At 25.7% G+C, this 18,541-nt stretch overlaps 4 protein-coding genes and 1 non-coding gene across 8 annotated transcripts in view; 2 read left to right on the forward strand and 3 right to left on the reverse strand.

Annotated features, from left to right (window-relative positions):
* Nucleotides 1–4,000, reverse strand: part of Rdx (BTB/POZ and MATH domain-containing protein rdx) — an 83,203-nt gene extending 79,203 nt beyond the window's left edge. For both annotated transcript variants that reach the window (XM_074237920.1, XM_074237921.1), the window contains exons 1-2: nucleotides 3,842–4,000; nucleotides 3,183–3,235 (exon numbers count right to left, since the gene is read on the reverse strand). In XM_074237920.1, coding sequence (XP_074094021.1) covers nucleotides 3,183–3,190 — 8 coding nt within the window. In that variant the 5' untranslated portion in view covers nucleotides 3,191–3,235; nucleotides 3,842–4,000. The remainder of the gene's footprint in view (nucleotides 1–3,182; nucleotides 3,236–3,841) is intronic.
* Nucleotides 4,001–4,987: 987 nt separating this feature from the next.
* LOC141524206 (transcription and mRNA export factor ENY2-like) lies at nucleotides 4,988–5,818 on the reverse strand. The gene is made up of 2 exons (XM_074237933.1): nucleotides 5,609–5,818; nucleotides 4,988–5,370 (listed from the first exon to the last, which is right to left on the reverse strand). The coding sequence occupies exons 1-2, from the start codon at nucleotides 5,656–5,658 to the stop codon at nucleotides 5,142–5,144; spliced, it is 279 nt and encodes a 92-aa protein (XP_074094034.1). The 5' UTR covers nucleotides 5,659–5,818; the 3' UTR covers nucleotides 4,988–5,141.
* An 11-nt stretch (nucleotides 5,819–5,829) lies between these two features.
* Nucleotides 5,830–10,805, forward strand: LOC141524196 (organic cation transporter protein). 2 transcript variants are annotated; one of them, XM_074237913.1, is made up of 3 exons: nucleotides 5,830–5,896; nucleotides 6,881–7,106; nucleotides 7,884–10,805. In XM_074237913.1, exon 3 carries the CDS (start codon nucleotides 8,815–8,817, stop codon nucleotides 10,564–10,566), a length of 1,752 nt encoding a protein of 583 aa, XP_074094014.1. In that variant the 5' UTR covers nucleotides 5,830–5,896; nucleotides 6,881–7,106; nucleotides 7,884–8,814; the 3' UTR covers nucleotides 10,567–10,805. The 2 variants fall into 2 exon arrangements, with proteins under 2 accessions (XP_074094014.1, XP_074094013.1); XM_074237912.1 differs by lacking the exon at nucleotides 5,830–5,896 and adding an exon at nucleotides 6,243–6,353.
* A 422-nt stretch (nucleotides 10,806–11,227) lies between these two features.
* On the reverse strand, nucleotides 11,228–17,024 carry Vha100-2 (V-type ATPase subunit a family protein Vha100-2). Of its 2 annotated transcripts, none has more exons than XM_074237905.1 (14): nucleotides 16,843–17,024; nucleotides 15,819–15,964; nucleotides 15,516–15,695; nucleotides 15,297–15,425; nucleotides 15,106–15,221; nucleotides 14,900–15,026; nucleotides 14,644–14,820; nucleotides 14,330–14,542; nucleotides 14,045–14,258; nucleotides 13,459–13,885; nucleotides 13,267–13,394; nucleotides 12,475–12,746; nucleotides 11,990–12,405; nucleotides 11,228–11,917 (listed from the first exon to the last, which is right to left on the reverse strand). In XM_074237905.1, the coding sequence occupies exons 2-14, from the start codon at nucleotides 15,933–15,935 to the stop codon at nucleotides 11,812–11,814; spliced, it is 2,622 nt and encodes an 873-aa protein (XP_074094006.1). In that variant the 5' UTR covers nucleotides 15,936–15,964; nucleotides 16,843–17,024; the 3' UTR covers nucleotides 11,228–11,811. The 2 variants fall into 2 exon arrangements, with proteins under 2 accessions (XP_074094006.1, XP_074094007.1); XM_074237906.1 differs by having other exon boundaries at nucleotides 15,106–15,188; nucleotides 16,843–17,023.
* A 653-nt stretch (nucleotides 17,025–17,677) lies between these two features.
* LOC141524638 (U4atac minor spliceosomal RNA) lies at nucleotides 17,678–17,810 on the forward strand. Its single transcript, XR_012478739.1, has one exon. It is a non-coding gene; the product is annotated as a U4atac minor spliceosomal RNA (small nuclear RNA).
* The last annotated feature ends 731 nt before the right edge of the window (nucleotides 17,811–18,541 follow it).

The following is an 18,541-nucleotide window of genomic DNA, read 5'->3' on the forward strand; positions in this document are numbered from 1 at the left end:
TCTGCTCGACCTCTGCCTATAATATGTTTCGCGGATGCTGGATATGTACCAACACCTTTTACTATTGTATTAAACTCTGAGCCATGGGCTACGGATAATTCACCGGTTTAGATTTTAAAAATAATTACAGACTTTCGTTAAAAATTATTTAGCGTACTCTGCTATTATCCACCACCGTAATCCCACAATCCGCAATCCACGATCTCTGTATTTAATAGTAACAATTACCATTACTTTTGTTTCATAAATATATATTTATTTACATTTACTAATACTGATACTATCGGCATAAGCTACTCGGTCGCAATAACGCCACTTATTTATTTTTTTCTTATAAGAAAGACCGAGAGAAAAGAGAGTTCCCTTAAAGTCACGTGGATTTCACTTTTGTCAAGACATACCGATTTCACTAGTTGATTTGCCGTGAAGCAACTAATTGTTAAATATCACATTCTTTCATCATCTATTTAACTGATTATTAGTTTCTAGATTTATTAATTTAATTTATTTATTGCTTTTTAATTATTTTTAAATCGATAAATCTCTTGTTCAAGGAAAATTTAGATAGTTACAGTGAAATTTATTCTCTGGAATTTTATTAATAGGTTACGCAATTGATTTATCGATTTTATTTTGTTTGGGTTAATTGATAGTTTCATTCATGTTTATTGAAAAAAAATTTGGTATTTTTTATCGAATAAAAATCGATTTCAAAATTTCCAAAATAAAAATCTGTTATCCACAAACCAGGTAAATAAATAAAACGGTAATACAACAAAATTTTGTGCTCTACTTTCAAATTAAAAAAAACCTTAATCATCTTGAGAGCATTCCGACCGTTTCAAAATACCACCATAAGCTCATCAATCGTTTCTATTCAAACCAGAAGCCTTGAGTATCAAAAATTGGGACCAAAAATAGAACGGATTCTTCAAATACCAAAAACCTAATTTCTCTGATCTAAAAAAAATTCTTTGACGTCAAGACAAATAAATTTCCTTTCAATTATTGACTGTCACACCTACGAACGTTATAATGAATTTAAAATAACTACCGAGGGTTCTTTTTATATCCCACTCCCTGTCGAGCTTTCAATAAGAGTTATTTAATTAATCAAAATAAAAATCTATTAATAAAAGTGGACATGGTGTAGATTGTAAATTATTTGAAACTTTTACCCTGATAGCCAGCGCTTTCTCAGTAAGTGTTGACTCCCAGCAGTTACGGTTAAGTTATACATCAAGTTGGCGGTAATTCTTCACTCAACAACAGTTGTAAGCAAATTGACAGAAATCTACGGCCGCAACTTGAATACAAGTTAACAATCAAACTTGTAGTTAAATTTCCTTTCAACTTTACTACAATTTGAAGGAAATACTTGTACAGCAAGTTTTGACGTCTATTTGCAGAGTAAGTTATAGGTAACTAATAGGTAATCGCTCGCTTTGCCAACTCTTTCCGTCAAGTTTGCTTCAAATTGCGGACGTAGATTGACAGTAAGTTATAGGTAAGGTGGCTATCAGGGTACTGATAAAAAAAAAATTATTAACCATCAACAATGTAGATTTTTATTTTACCGCCGACGGTTAAAAAGGAAACTGAGAACGTATTTTAAAGGCGAATTTAAAAATTAATAAATGCCTAATTACAATCATAAGTGTTAAAAAATAATTGCTGATATTGATATCAATATTTTTGAAGAAAAAAAAATTTCAGATGAACATTTAAGTTAATTTAAAAAAATATATTGGTCATGCCATCAATAAACTGTTGTGTACTATTAATAATTATTCAACTTACTTAATATTTAAACTGGTGGGAGCAATTACGCAAAGTGGATTATTACGTTATGTTTAGTTTGGTCGACCTCGTAATAAACTCATGTTCAATGTAAATTTAAAAAAATCCAAACACTAAACAGTCAAATAAAATAAAACAAATTGACTCAATATTTGCCCTAATAATCAATTAAATATTTCTTATTTACTTTTATAAAATATGATTGCTCAGTAATTAGTTCATCGAAGGAAAAATAATTACTGAAATTTAATAACATAATTAAGACAGCTAATTTGGCAGGAAAAACCATTCTTAGTAATTCAATTCAATTACAATCGCTCAGATGTTTAAATTATTTATTATTCGAAGCCCGACACTAATGTAATAATATATTTAATATTATATTACGTACTCGGTTTACTATTATAGATGTTACTTTGACTGTAATTGTGTAATAATGGTTTGAATAAATTATTTTTTAATTTTTTTTTTACTTCAGGAAACTTGTCGACTAATTGCAGATAAATGGAGTCTTTTTTTAAATTATACTTCGCTTACATTTTTAAATAAATTCAAGTAATATTAAATGAATTGAATGGTGCGGATAAATAGCTGATTGAATAAATAGCAATGATAGCAATACATTATGACATTTATCATGGCTTGTATTATGTAAATATAGATAGAGTAACTTGTTTGGTTGGTTGGTTGTAAGAAAAAATAATGAAATACATTATTCACGCTGAGATTGAACGTCACTTCCGCATGTTTATTATAATAGAGGATTTTAACTAAAAGTTTGTTGTGAAGGTTACGAAAAGTTTTTTTGTTAAGCTCCTTGAGAATTTAAATATTTACTTTTATTTAAAATTAGTAGTTAAAGAAATTTAAAGGTTTTATAGAAAAATTAATATGTTATGAGTTATTTTTGTTGAAAATTGACCGGATGATTTATATACTTTTTTTTTAATTGAACTTTAAAATTATTTACGTTAAAAAATTATTTTTTTAACAAATAAATTACAGCAAAAAAAAATTATTGAAAAAATTGACTTGTAAAAATTTTAATAAATTAAAAATGCAATTTTTTAAAATCAATTTTTTAGAATAAATTGTTTTGTTAAAGAAAATTAAAAAATTGTCAAGTGACAGCTAATTTTAATGTCATAAAAAATTCTCTAGTAAATGGAAAAAAAAAAAAAAAAAAAATTAAAAGTTAATTTGAGAATTATTTCCAATAAATAAAAATAAATAATTGAAATAGATAGACAGAAGATTAAGGAGATCAATAATAAACAAAAATATTATTAATGAACGTGTCCATTATAAATCCTCACGTTTCTATAACAAACAAACCAAAAGCAAGCTATTGAAAAATAGATTTATAAAATAAGTTGACTCACCGGAACATAGACAGCCAATTTAATGTGTAATAAAAAATTTTGACGAAGGTTATCTGAAACAAATTAAAAAAATAACTGAAGTATATTAAATAATAAAGTAATGCACGCTCTATTTTGAGAACGACCTTCTTCAAAAGTCACGTTCGTTGAAGATAACGTATTACACGTGTACATTTTTCATTATTATTTATTTATTCAGTTTTCAGCTCTATCAATTCATCATTTTTGCTCAATAGTTTATTTAAATAAATTAAGTGGAGCAATTGGTGGGCCCACGTGCAAACAACTATCTTCTAATAATTTTATTATTTAATATCAAGTCCTGCCTGCTGAATAAATAAATAGCAATTTCGCTAAAAATTATTATAAATCAAACAATTATGTACATTTGTAAAATTTTTTTATCAAATTTTAAGATTCTGGTAAATTATCAAAATAGTTTATGTTGACAACTCCGTTTAGTAGAAAATAAATGGAGGTTATAATGATAATTTTGACTGATGATTTTAAAAACGTTGATAAATAATTGAAATCAACAAAACAATTGAATTATAATTGTGATCAAGGTTATTTAGCAGAAAAAGAAGACTGTGAAGTTAAAAAAAAAAAATAAGGAAATATTAATTTTTAAGGTTACAGTTGAGTGATTGTTTACTTACCACTGGAAATAAAATTAAGGAAGATGATTAAATTGTTTTTAATAACACTAATAAATAAACAAAACTATCGAAAAACTTGCACTGATTATCCCTGACATTTCAACTTTTTTTTTGTTTTATAAATTTTAGAACCCGGTCATTGTAAGAACATCTACTTGCTTTTAAACGACGTTACTTATTGGAAACACAAGATGGCGGCACTTACGGTGCAATTTTTTTTTAATTAAATGTAACATTCTTAAATAAATAATTTTTTTGTAAATTTTTGATTTAAAAAGAAGATAAAATAAATTGTTAAAAATTAAATCAATAAAATTAATAATTTGATTTTAAATAAAAAAAATTACCATAATTGAAGAAAACTGCGTGGAATTTAAATTCAAATTTTATTTTGCAAAAAAAAATTTTATTTTACTGCTGATTATTATTATTATTATTATTATTATTATTATTATTATTATTATTATTATTATTATTATTGGAATAAATTTATTAACAAAAAAAATTCTAAAAAAGTTTTCATGTCGGCTAACTTAACGTTTATAACTTAGTATTTTATTTATTGCTTCTTTACATTTAATTAAAAAAAAAATATTGGAAGAGTTCAAGACAAAATTGAGTAACTTACTTTAACAATTACTGAATGAGAATAAGCTTTTTGCGCGGTTTCATAGTTGGTACATCATCAAGTGTCGACAGCAGAGAAACAATTCACGGAGAAAAGCGCCTCTAGCGGCTACTGCGCATAACACTGAGTAGACGGAGTAGACGGCAAATTTGAATTATTATTATTTGTGACAATGAAAATTAACTTAAAATTAAGTTAGTCGACACTCAAAAATCTTTGTTTTTTTTTATTAATTAAAAGTTAGAACTCAAAAATTATTTTAAAAAAATTACACGTATAACTTTATTAATTTTCGACGTGAAAATTTTTTTTTTTATTTTTTAAAAATTATTATTCAATAAATTAAATTATAAAAATTTCCAAATGTCGGCTAACAAAAATTATTATTATTGACATTTTAAAATGGCCTAATTTGCTCCTAAAGAATTTTAGCTGCAAATTTGGTAAGGATCTTTTATTTGATAGCGAGCGGGCGGGCAACAGCTAGTAATAAATAAAGTATCTGAGTAATAATTCAATACTGAAATTAAAAAATTTATTTACAGTAATATACAGTTACAAAAAAGTCTATAAATTAATTATTGACAGAACATACATTGATTGAATGTACTTGATTTGTAATCCGTGGAAAACAATGTAAATTTAAATTCTTATTAATTATACATAAAGTACTTAAATTTTCAACTTTTCTTTTTGTGCCATCAACTGACTTTTTATTTTTTGCAGTAACTCTTTTTTAACAGAATCAGGTACAAGAGTGCGAGCTCTGCTGGTTACAGTTGACAGCATACTGTCATAGGTGATATCACGTCCTTTTTCTTTAATCAATTCCTTGCAAATTATTTTAACTTGGTCACGCCATCCGCATTCAACAAGCCGTCGTCTCAGGAGCTCTTTTAAACTGTCAAAAATATAATGAAAATTAATTTAGCAGACGTTTGATAATTTTAAGAATTTAAAAAAAAAATAAATTACAGTAAAAAAAGTTGACATATAGAAATTTTAAAAAGGAAAAAATGCTGATTTTATTATCATTAGAATAAATCTCACAGTAACCTAAAAAAAAAAAAAATAAGGAAACAATCAAATTATAAAATATCTATAATTTACAATAATATTATATTTTATTATTAACAAACCCATCACGATCTCCAGCCATCACTAATCTTTGATGCGGTACGGTCTTCATAATTACTTTTTTAATTACAAGTTCAAGTTTATTATAAACAAAACTTATCGAAATGTCATTTCATTGAAAGGACAAAGTGCACATCGCCATCTACAGAAAATTTTAGTATTTTCATTTGTAGGTAACTGAAGAATAATCATCTGATTTATGACATTGATTGAAACACCAAGATAAACTCAACTATAATATTACATATATATTTATTGAAAATTTTTCAACCATTTTTTTTGAGTTTTTTGTAAGTTATTTTGAAATTTTTTAAACACTTTTAATAATTGACTGATTTGAAAATTTTCAAACAAAAATTAAAATTAATGTATAACACTGAAGTTGAAAAATATTAAAAATTTTTTAGAATTTAATTGCAATTAAATTATTTAAAAAAAAAATTTAATTAAAAAGTTCCACATATGAAAATTAATAAAAATTTCAAGTGAAAATTTTTAAAAGCATTTTTTTATTGTAATTAATTTGTTAAAAAAATTTTTAAAATTAACAGCTGACCGCTAACTTCAGTATCATACATATGTAATTGATATTAAATCCACTTACGTATATCCACTTACTGACTAGCTGTACACATATTTTCTTTTATGTAAAATTAAGTTTATTAATTTTTAAATTCAGTTCTGTTGATGTTATATTTATTGTGATAAATTACAGTAAGAGAATAACAGATCTCAATAAAATATCGGGTAATAATTGTTTATTAAAGTTAACACGGCCTCAATTGTCTAGATGTAAATAAGAAAAATTAATAAAATTGTTATTTTCTATTACGTCAAGTTTTATAACACATTAGAAATTGGAAAATTTTTTAATTATTATTTATAATGCTGAAGTTAGCCGTCAGCTGTCAATTTTTAACATTTTAATAACAAATCAATAATAATAAAAATTTTCACTTGTAATTTTTATTAATTTTCACTATTTTTAAAAAATTACATTTTTAATTTATTTAAATTTTTAAAACTTCATTTTTTTAATAATTTTTTTTGTTGTAATTTACCTGTTTAAGAAAATTAAAAAAATTGTCAAGTGACAGCTAAATTTAATGTCATAAATATAAAGTGTTGTAAATAATTTAATTTTCTATTTTTAATCAATTTTTATTTTGTAAAATTAAAAATTATTCGAATTACCTCATAAATAATTAGAAAAAAAAATATTTATTACAAATAAAAAATTATATAAGTACTTAGAGAATTTTGTGCATTGACAGTTTTAAAACTGCAGAGGAAGAATGAATAAAAAACGAAATATCAGTGGATAAGCTATACTCTGACGCTTGCCCGTCTGCCGGCAACAATTGTTCATGAACTCGTGTACGCACCGCATGTGTTTTAAAAGTTTTTTTTAAATATATAATCATATTTATTAATAATACTCAATTATTATTATTTTTATTATTGTTCATGATAAATTTTACACAAGTTGGATCAAAATACGTAAGTTGAACTTTTTTATTTTTTTCTTGTTATTTAAATAAATTTATTGATAAACTTTATACCCTGAGATCACTGAATATTTCATCAGAATTTTTTTTTAATTATTCACCGGATAGTTGTGATGAAATTAATATATTTTATGCTTACTTGTGAATTTATAACCTATTATTACAATGCAAAAATTTTTTATTACATATTAATTTGATCAAAATGTAATTTTTTTAATGATATAAAAAATAAATGGCAGTAAAATTTGCACAATAACCAAAAAATTTTTTTAAAATGTAATTATGAGAAAAATAATTTAGCATATATTCAATAATTTTAAAGATTTTATAAAAAATAAATTATGGTGAAAAAAAATTGACATGTAGAAATTTAAAAAAATAAAAAATGCAATTTTTTTAAAATAATTTTTTGGAGCAAATTTTTTTGATAAAAAAAATTTTTTCAAATTGTTAACTTTAATGTCATTAATTTAGCATATATTTAATAATTAAAAAAATTTTATAACAAACAAATTATGCCAAAAAAAAAATTTGACATGTAAAAATTTAAAAAAGGAAAAAATGCAATTTTTTTTAACAAGTTTTTTCAATAAATAAAATTTAAAAATTATTAAGAGACTGCTAGCTTTAATGTCATAAATAATTTCAATTATTTATTATTTTATTTTTATCTATCATAAAATATGTAAAATGTTATTTTTTAAATACAAAAGAAGAAATCGAATTTTTTGTTTATTAATTTATATTTGTCTTTTGTTTGATTTATCAGATTCGATGGAGAAGAGATTATACATGATTAAATTTGTGATAAACTTACACCAACTCCAACAAAGTTAAATTTACTAATAGTTACATTATTATTACAAGCTAAATAATAATAATAATAATAATAATAATAATAATAATAATAATAACAGAACAATATAACAGCAACTGATAAAAAAAATCTATCTCTGCTCGTAATTTTTCATATTTATCACCATAAAGATACTTCTATCAATGTAAATATAAATTTACTGGCCTAGTTTGACTTAGCAATAAAAGTTAATCTTAAATGGTATAATTATTCTTCACAACTGAGGAGTAATTAATTATTAATCAAGATAATCCGCTATAATTACAGTTTGAAGATGATACATTTGTAAAACAATTAAAACTCTTGATCAAATTAATTAAAAAATTAGAAACTAATTGTTATACTTAAATAGATAAAAAAAATTGTTATTCTTTGGAAATTGACCTCACTTGTGTGTACTTAAGACATCAATAGTCAACATTATTTTAATGTTATGTAACGAAAGAATTACATAGGTTTTTTTTAAGAATATTTTTTTATATTCTCAAATTTTAAAAATTATTGTTTGAAGTAATTAATTATATTTATAATTATAATGACAAAGTAAAGTAAAAAAATGATTTAAAAAGAGTTGATAAATAATGTAAAATAATAATATGTTTTTTTTTTTTTTTTTTTTTTTTTCGCCATTTAATAGTCAGAGAGACTAGTAAAGATATTGAATGCACTGTTACTAAAGGTTACTAACCCAATTGAATTACTCAGTAGTCTGTTGCGCGGCGTACGTGGCTGATCAGTATCATTCATTAATTCCCTGATCAGTATTTAAAAAATTCAACAAAGTTCTTTAAAAAAAAAAATATAAAAAAATTAATTTATACACTTAAATTAAAATAAAATAAAAATGGCAAGTGTTGATGCAGATCTCGAAGAGTTAATGTCCCATATTGGTGAATTTGGAAAATATCAAACATTTCAATTTTGCTTACACATGGTATCAGGACTATTAGCTGGGCTTCATATGTTAACACTAATTACTGTAGCGGCAGTACCTGATCACAAATGTATTGTACCAGGTCTAATAGATAAACTGGGTTTATCCGATAAATCAGAATTAAATTGGGACATTGTACCAGGTATAAATGCAACTTATCCAAATGGAACAAAATTACCTGACGTTCCATTAAATTTGGATTCCTGCAATTACTTAACAAATGATTCAATAATAAAAGAATGCGATGATTGGATCTATGATGAGACATATTACAAATCTTCCCGAGGAATGGAGTGGAATTTTGTTTGCTCAAATAAATGGAAAGGCGCAGTAGCTCAGTCGACTTACATGTTAGGTGTATTTACCGGAGCTGTTACTTTAGGAAGTTTAGCTGATAAATACGGTCGTAAAATAATATTTTGCATATCAGCAATCGGGCAACTAATACTCGGTGTAATAGTTGCATTTATCCCGGAATATTATACATTTTTGTGTCTAAGATTTCTATACGGTATATTCGGTTCATCAGGAGCTTATATTACCGGATTTGTACTTACTATGGAGATGGTTGGATCATCAAAGCGGACTTTTTGCGGTATTATGTTCCAAGTGTTATTTTCATTTGGATTTGTTCTTGTTGCACTCTGGGGATTTATTATTAAAGACAGAATGTGGCTGCAAATAGTCTACGGTCTTCATAGTTTTATTTTAATTGGCCATTGGTGGCTTATGGACGAATCTCCGAGATGGCTGTGGGTTCAGGGACGTCCTAAAGAAGCTATAAAAATAGTCCAAAAAGCGCTTAAGTTTAACGGTGATAATTCTACGATAGATCAAGATAAATTTGTCGCTAAAAATCTTGCTAAATATAGTTATAATAATAATAGCAATAATAATAAAAATTTTAATGGTAACAATGGTGTTATAGACTTACTTAAAACTCCAAATTTGAGGAAAAATTTTTTAAACGTTTGTCTTAACTGGTTCGCAAATGCAATCGTCTATTACGGTCTTTCATTGAGCAGCGGCAATCTTGAAGGCAATCCCTATTTAATGCTAGCTTTGAGCGGTATTGTTGAATTACCGAGTTATGTATTTACAGTATTAATTATGGACAGAGTAGGAAGGAGATTTTTAGTAAGTGTTTTTATGATTATCGGCGGAGTTTGCTGTGTTTTAGCTGCTTCAATTTCCAAAGAATTATTTGGCGGTAGCAATGCTGTTATTGGAATTGTTCTATTTGGTAAATCTTGTATTGCAATTTCATTTGCGGTCATTTATAATTACACTGCCGAATTATTTCCGACTGTTTTGAGAAATACCGCACTTGGAGTCGGCTCTATGTGCTGTCGTCTTAGCGGAGCTTTAACTCCGATGCTTTTATTGTTAGACACTCTTGATTCTAGAGTACCCGCCACCACTTTTGGAGGCGTTGCTTTGATTTCTGGGTTCTTAGCTTTATATCTTCCTGAAACCGCTGGACATCCCATGCCGGAAACTCTTGAGGATGGCGAGAAATTCGGGGTAGGAGACACTTGCTTTACTACGTGCCTTGGCAAGAGATTTAATGATAAAGATATTCAACTTAATTCTATTAATTCTATTGGCGATGATGATAGTAATAAACAAGAAAGTAATCAAAAAATTAATCATTCTAAATAATATTTTTTAAGATCATTTTTTTTTTTTTTTTTTTATGTACTTCAATTTGAAAAAAAATTTTTTTTCAATACTCAATTTATTTATATTTAAATTTCAACTCTCTATAGTTTTATATATATATTTAATAATTAATAATTAATAAATTAATAAAAAAAAATATGAAAGTTCTAGTTAAATATTTAAAAAAATAAATTTTTGTGATCAAAATTATTATTTAAAAAATTAATATTTTTTTTTGACGTAAAAAAAAGTGTGATAAAAATTAATTGTTTTCTTAATTATATTAAAAAAAAAATACATTTAAAATTAATTATGAAAAAAATTATTAAAATTATTTTTTTAAGCATTTTATGTGTATATAAATTATAATTCTAATTACCACCGATTATTGTTAGTTTACTTGTTAAACAAAATTTATTTTATAAAACTTAATTAGTGTAGTGAAGAAAAAATTGTAAAACTATTTTTAATACGATTATATTAAAATAATAAAATGTTTTTTTTTTTTTCCTTAAAGATTAAATATTTATTATCCCAACCATTTTCACTTTTAATTAAAATATTACTTATTATTTAAACTGTACATTTATAAATTTGAATTTTTTCTTGGGAAGAAAGTTATAAAATCTAATAAAATAAGACTTTATTAAATGACGAAACATTTAATGATATGTTCTTTATGTATCAGAAATAAATGTATATACATCGAGTTAACAGTGAAAGAAAGAAATAGTTGAACTAGTTTGTAAGGTAATGTAAAAACCGGTGATTAAATAACAGATCTACGCTAAACACATATATGTTGCGAATGCACTGGGTATATCATTTGATTTATTATTTAAATAAATAAAATTACAATATTTTATACATTTATATTATGCAAATTATTTAATTGTAGATAATTATTACTTTTATTAATTGATTATGGAACACTGCATCTGTATAATCTCTTTTTAAATTCAATTTTTAAGTAATAAAAAAATTTAATTTATATTTTTCAAAATTTCCCGCGTTTTAATATATTATTTAAAAAAAAATATATACATTTTATTTTTATGATTTAAATTAAAGTCCAAACCGTAGATTATAATTTTTTTAATTTGATATATTTTTTTTTTTGCTTTTATTTATCTAAAGCAGCACTACTTAAATAATTTACCAAACAATGAAAATTATTTTTTATTGTAATCCCTTAAAATTATTGTCTTTTTAATTGACGATGATTTATTCCATAGATATGTATATCTAATCTTCATCTTCCTCGGTCGATGCTGTATCTATAATACTTTTGAAACAAAAAGGTTGAAATAGATGTCCATGGCCTTCATAAAATTTACTCATAAATTCGACCCTAAATATTAATAAAAAATATTATTAATAATTTATTTTATATTTTATTTTTTATTAATGATACAAAACTTACCAATGAAGTCGAAGCGTATGAAGAAACGCAGAAAGACCTTCCATCAGGACAAGAATTGCAATAGTGAAAAATGACCACATTGCAAATGCAATAAATATAGTAATACCACCAACATACTCTGTGTCTGGAGCAAATTTAATTCCTTGAGTGAAAATTTGAACCCATAATACTTCTGAAAGTTGAGCATGAGCTAGCGACAAAGCCCAAAGTCGTAAATAAGACGCAGTATGTGATACTGTTGAAAGGATATATTCAATAGTATGGATGGCTTGGTGGATCATTATTTCACTGAAGCTGTCTTTTTCATGATCATCATGACCACCACCATGATTACGGCTTACACTATTCAGTGTATCGCCATTGGATGGAAAATTACTACTTTCAAGTTCAATATCTTGTGAAGCAGCTCCATTATTCTAAAAAAAAAAATTTTTTTTTAATTTTATTAACTAAGTAGTTTTACAATAAATAATATTTCTATCTACCTGTCGCTTTTTCGATGATTTATTTGTAATTAACCAATAGAGTGGTTTACCGAATAATAATACCGGCGCGCAGAGAAGCGCTCCGTATTTAAATACGTCTTGTACAATATCTTGATTTGGATACATCCATTTAGGACAAGGTTGTACTACTGTAGCTAAGGTTTCATTGACAGCCGATGAAGAAGACTCTGATGGTCCTTGACCACCTCCCAGCATCATGTTAATGAATATTATTAAAACTGACGGGGCGCAGCGAGGCTCCCAGTCGGTACCTGAATATATTTTTCATATTTTTATTTTAAAAAAAAATTAATTAAATTGTGAATAAAATTTTGCTTTATTAAATAATGAATTTTGTTAAATTGTACTGTACTTTTTTAACTATTGACGTTTTTAAAAATATAAGCTCATCCCGATGTTACACTAATCAAGAGCTTTCATTTGAGTACCCACATGCATTTTTGATATATTTTTCATATATACATATATATAATATATATAAATATATAAAATATATGAAAAATTGATGTGGGTACTCAAATGAAAGGTCTTGATGAGTGTAATGTCGGGGTGAGTTTATATCTTTAAAAAGGTCAATAGTTCACAAAATACAAGGTCATTTCTTAATTATGTTAAATTGTACTGTACTTCCTTAAATATTGAAAATTTTTAAAATATAAGCTCATCCCGATATTACACTCATTAAAAGCTTTCATTTGAGTACCTACGTGCATTTTTTTTTTTTTTTCTTATACAATATATATAAATAGATAATTAAAGGATTAAACAAACCTTTTGCTGCAGCGCTGTATAAAATCCATTTAATTATCATAAGTGCCGCCAAATACGCGAAAAGAAGAATGAGAAACAAAAGTTGGGGCAAAAATTCCAAAACAAGGCTTGCGTATTTTTTAAAATGTCTAAAAAAATTAAAAATAAAATTTTATAATAAAGTTATCTATTAATATAATTAATGAAACTTACATTATATTTATAACGCTAACACAGACACCAAAAATCATGTGAACAACACCGAAAATAATGGATAATTTCATTTTATATGAATTCAAAAAAATAATTTTATTTTCAGCGAGCGCCCAAGCTGGATCTAATCCCATTGGATATGGTACTTGTGCATATCCAGCAGTTGTTGCAGGGTCTGGTTGAAGGTGTTTATTTTCCATTAACTCTTTACCGGTAAATTCGACTCTCCAACTAGATCCAAATATATTTACAGACTTTGAAAAAATATCATTGTAAATAATTCCGGTGTATATTGAAAATATTCCCATGAGTAATATTATGTAACGACCAGCAAAAAATATATTCCATATTTCGTTGTCTGTTTTTTTAGCGGATAATTTTTTTTCCCAAATTACCATCCAGGCGCCAAAAATAGTCAATATTAAACCTAAATTTAAAAAAAAAATATTTATCAATAAATATACAGAAACAGAAAAAAAAATTTATTATTCAAAATTATTTTCTTGGTTCAAGATAATTTTTTTTTCAGTGTACTAACTATAATAATGTTAAATATTACTATTATTATTATTCAATAAAATCTCACCATGACCAGTATCACCAAACATAACACTGAATAAAAATGGAAATGTTATGATTGTATACAGCGCTGGGTTAGCTTCTCTGTAAGATGCGACACCGTAAGAGTCAATTAAATTTTGGAACCCTTTTGTGAATTTATTAGACCTATTGAATGTTGGTGGATCTTCATCCGTATGAATGACATTTAAAAATGATGGAATTGAACTTCCACATAATCTCTGAAAAATATTAAATGAAAAGAATTTATGAAGATGATAAAAAAAAAAAAAAAAAAAAAAAAATAGTATACCGATCCTTCCGTAAGACAACTTTGAACCATCGTAAGATCAGCCATTGGGACCCAGCATTCTCCTATCAGACACTTTTTCGTAACATCCATGTTAAATAAATTCATGGTATGATAAATCGCTTTCATTTTTCGGACCATAATACTCCAATTAGGTATTTCTTTAGCCACGTTGTGCAGTACTCGTTGTCGGTGATCATGAGTTTGATTAAGAACCTTATTTAATTAAATAGAATATGTATTAATCAAAAAAAAAAAAAAATAAATCCACTGACCACGTAATTTTGCTTATTCTCTTAATAATAAAAATTACTCACTAAATTGAGATCCTCTAAACGAGTACGAACTCCTTTTAGCATTTCTAATCGTTCAGCATTGCTGTTGGGGCAAGAGTATAACGAAGCATGAAATCCCGCACATACTTTTTTGATCCGGCTCTTCAATTGCTCACCTTGAAAAAACGCTACAAAGACCGTTTTATAAATTTCATTGCCCTGAAAAAAATAAATAATAATAATTATTATTATTAGTTTTTATTATTAAAAAAAAAAAAAAAAAAAAAAAAATTATTACTGTATTAGGATCCTCAAGAGGCTTTTCTAATTCAGATTGTCGAAGAAAGACATTTCCACGAGATATTCTCCAAAGCATCCGTTCAAACGCCGGCACACGCTCCCGATTGACAACTCCAGCGACAAATCTTTAATATCGATAAAATAATTAATTTTAATTACTTAAAAAATTATGATAATTATTTTTTAAAAAATAAAAAAAATTACTCAAGTCTTCCACGGCCTGTTGTTGTCGGATACTGCTGCTCTTCATTGATCAAAGCTCGTGTAATTGAGTCATTAGCCTCCTCCTGCTGATCGAGAAACAAAAAAGAGCCTTGATTCTTCGACTAAACGGTAATATCAATTACACTATTTGTTAAATCGTAACGACATCGGCTGTCGAATTACTTAGGTACCTCGGTAAAAAATACTTGAGTTTTTTCAAGAACATGCTGCAACTCCGATAGCTCCAAATAATTGCTCTTAAGATTAACTGCGTTGTGAGTTAATTCGAGAATATCATGCTCCGTTTTTTCAATGTGTGCCTGAAATTATTTATTGCCATAATTATTAATTTTATTGCTTTTACAGTCATTTACATTAAATAGTAAGTACATTAAAAATTAAAATAAGACCTCAAGATCGATAACTTCGCGGGGAATTGGCGCTCGAGGTAAATCACCAACTATTTCAGCAACTGGTACATCCTCTTTTTTAACTTCTGCTTCAATGTAACGGAGCTTCCGTTCCATTTCATCGCAACGACGAACTTCATTTACAAATTTACGTTGAAAATAATTAACGCTGCTATTCAACTGTATATTTATTAATATACAGGTGTAAAAAATTGATAGAAAGAAGAAAAATTAAATTATTATTAATATTTTTTTTTTTTCATTAAATTGTAAGACAATTGCTAATCATAATCATTCACTTACGTCGCGGAATTGAACAGTTCCGGTCTCTCCAAGTTCCGAGACAGAAAGATAAGCTGCCTCTGGCTGGATAAACAGCTGGCATAAAGCCATCTCTTCACTTCTAAACATGCTGCCCATCTTTAATCCAAGATATGCCGTATCCTTTTCTGTAATTAAGTTTATTATTATTATTATTATTATTATTATTATTATTATTATGAAATTAATTTTTTAAAAGCAATAAATATTAATTAAAATTTTAAATTACATTGAAGATTTTCAAAAAAATTTTTTTTTTATATCAATTATATCAATTAGAAAAAAAATTGAATTAAAAATTTTTCTTCATCCATTTATTATTATTATTATTATTATTATTATTATTATTATTATTATTATTATTATTACTGTGCAAAATAATTTAAAAAAAAAATTATTAACATACATATAATATAATAAATTGTAATAAAAAAATAACTCAAGTCATTAACATGAATTGTAATCCATGATATATATTATTTAATGTGTTATATTATATCTTCAAATGTTCATATGACACAGTTAATTTTGTCTCTCAAATTAACGCTAATTTTATAATAATTTAGTTCAGTTAAGTACAGAAATATTTACGTGGATCTAAAAAAATTTTATGATAATAATTTGAATTATATCACAATAAATTAACAACTTAATTTTAAGTTAATGCTTATATTTATTTTTTTTTTTTTATATCCTTGGTAGAAAATTGATAAGACTTATAAAGCAAGTCCAATAGAATAATAAAGGTATATCAAATGATGTGTTAACATAGCACTTAACACGATTAAATATTACGATAAATTTACTTTATGATGATATGAAATTAATTTTTTAAAAGCAATAAATATAAATTAAAATTTTAAATTACATTGAAGATTTAAAAAATTTTTCTGATAATTTATTTTAAAAAATTGCATAATAATTATAAATAAAAAAAGGACATATAAATTTAAATTAAAATCAAATTTCTGGCTTATAAACTAATTAATGATATTAGCTAACTTACGTTTTACTCTATCACGTGCAGTTGTGATTCTGACCCGTGAAACTTAATTTAATTGTTGAATTTTAATTTAATCAAGCGTATTGCGTATAAATTTGCATATTTTGTATTTAAAAAAAAAAAAAAAAAAAAAAAATAATTAATTGAAAGATTATGATGGTAAAATATAAAGAACAGTTACATACAGACAGCACAAGCAATATATAGCATATACGTAACTGATGAATGTCCAGAGGTAGATTATATTACTGACGAAAAAATTTTTCAACCACTACGTTAAAGTGGAACATATCTTGTAGAAATTATATACCAACAGTTAAGGTCTACACCGTCTACGTTGGTTAACAATTTCTCCCTCTTTTCCTGATCTTCGCTGATAAGATAACTTATATAAATGTATTTTATCATATCAGATATATAAATTTTATTTAAAGTCTAAAAAAATTATTTATTTCAATTTTATTACTCAAAAAACACACTCATTTTTCGGAACAATAAATTTTATTTATTCACTAAAAAAGAATTTATAAATAAATTTTTATCGTTTAATCGTTAATAGTATTATGCAAAAGACATATTTTCAAATTTAAAATAAAACTTTCTGATAATTGATGACAATCTGAAGACCTAAATTTCACTCATAAGCTGCGGTGTTGATTATTGAGAAGAAAATTATTTTTATTCTTCTTTATTTAAAAATGGTATTTTAATTTTAATGAAAATATTTCGTAATTTAAAAATTTAAAGATAGTTACTTAAAATCCCGAGAGAGGGCGAATTATTCTCGCAGTTAGTTCGTCATATCGAGTGCTTATATTCCGAATACATCCGTCAGTCTGTCGTTCTTGTCTACGGGAGCATAGTGTTCAATGATCGTAAAGTGAGAGTACTGATGCTATAAAACCCATATGAATTATATGACTGCATCCGTGTGTAGGGTTGCCTGTACACGTGTTGCAATTTTTGAAGGGCCTCTTTACTTCACAAGAGGTCGTAATTTATTTTTAATAATTATTAATACAAGAAAAATTCACGTAATTAAATTATAAATTAGAAACCTCTCTAATTGTGTAATTAATTCAGTGTTTTTAGCTATCTATATCGCGTTCCAGATGTCATAAGGGCGAATACTGGCAAAAGGTCCCAGTGAAAAGCCATAAGGGCGTATAAAAATTTTTTTTTCGGGAATCCCTGTATTTTTGTCCGAAATGAGAAAATTTTTTTTTTTTTAAGTCCAAAAAAATTTTTAGTTTTTTAGTTTAGAAAATTTTTTTTCTTTCTTAGTCAAGTTAAAATAAAATAATATTTATTTTAACGGTCCATTCACGTATCTGTATGGTACCTAGTTTAAAATACTTAAACAGCGACGACAACCTTGGACACCAATTAAGTCAACGATTTGTATTGAGTGACCTTAATAACCGCGTCAACAGCTGTCACGTTCACTATTGCGAACAAGAGATGAGTGATGATCTGATGAAAAACACTACTGAGGACCCTTTAACTTAATCTAAAGATTTACAAATTTTTGATGATATTTTTAATTGGTATAATTTTCTTTTTATGTTTTTTCGTTGAAAAAATTTTATTAAAAGCTAATTCGATAAGAAAAAATCTCTAAAAAATTAATTACATATTTTTTTTTTCATTTGTGGGCTTCTGAAACTATTGTAGAGCTTAATTACTGAATTAAATTACAACT

Source organism: Cotesia typhae, unplaced genomic scaffold (genome assembly GCF_013202065.1).
Source record: "Cotesia typhae breed Kobodo isofemale line unplaced genomic scaffold, CoteBio_Ctyphae contig_22, whole genome shotgun sequence".
Classification (NCBI taxonomy): Eukaryota; Metazoa; Arthropoda; class Insecta; order Hymenoptera; family Braconidae; genus Cotesia; species Cotesia typhae.

Excerpts from the sequence above, each read along its gene's own strand:
- Vha100-2 (XM_074237905.1), bottom strand. The coding sequence starts at position 15,935 with ATGGGCAGCATGTTTAGAAGTGAAGAGATGGCTTTATGCCAGCTGTTT. Across the intron at positions 15,027-15,105 it reads ACAGGCCGTGGAAGACTTGA|ATTTGTCGCTGGAGTTGTCA; the intron begins GTAATTTTTTTT and ends TCGATATTAAAG. Across the intron at positions 13,886-14,044 it reads GTTTGGTGATACTGGTCATG|GTTTAATATTGACTATTTTT; the intron begins GTGAGATTTTAT and ends TTTTAAATTTAG.
- LOC141524206 (XM_074237933.1), bottom strand. The coding sequence starts at position 5,658 with ATGAAGACCGTACCGCATCAAAGATTAGTGATGGCTGGAGATCGTGAT. Across the intron at positions 5,371-5,608 it reads ATGGCTGGAGATCGTGATGG|TTTAAAAGAGCTCCTGAGAC; the intron begins GTTTGTTAATAA and ends TATTTTTGACAG.
- LOC141524196 (XM_074237913.1), top strand. The coding sequence starts at position 8,815 with ATGGCAAGTGTTGATGCAGATCTCGAAGAGTTAATGTCCCATATTGGT.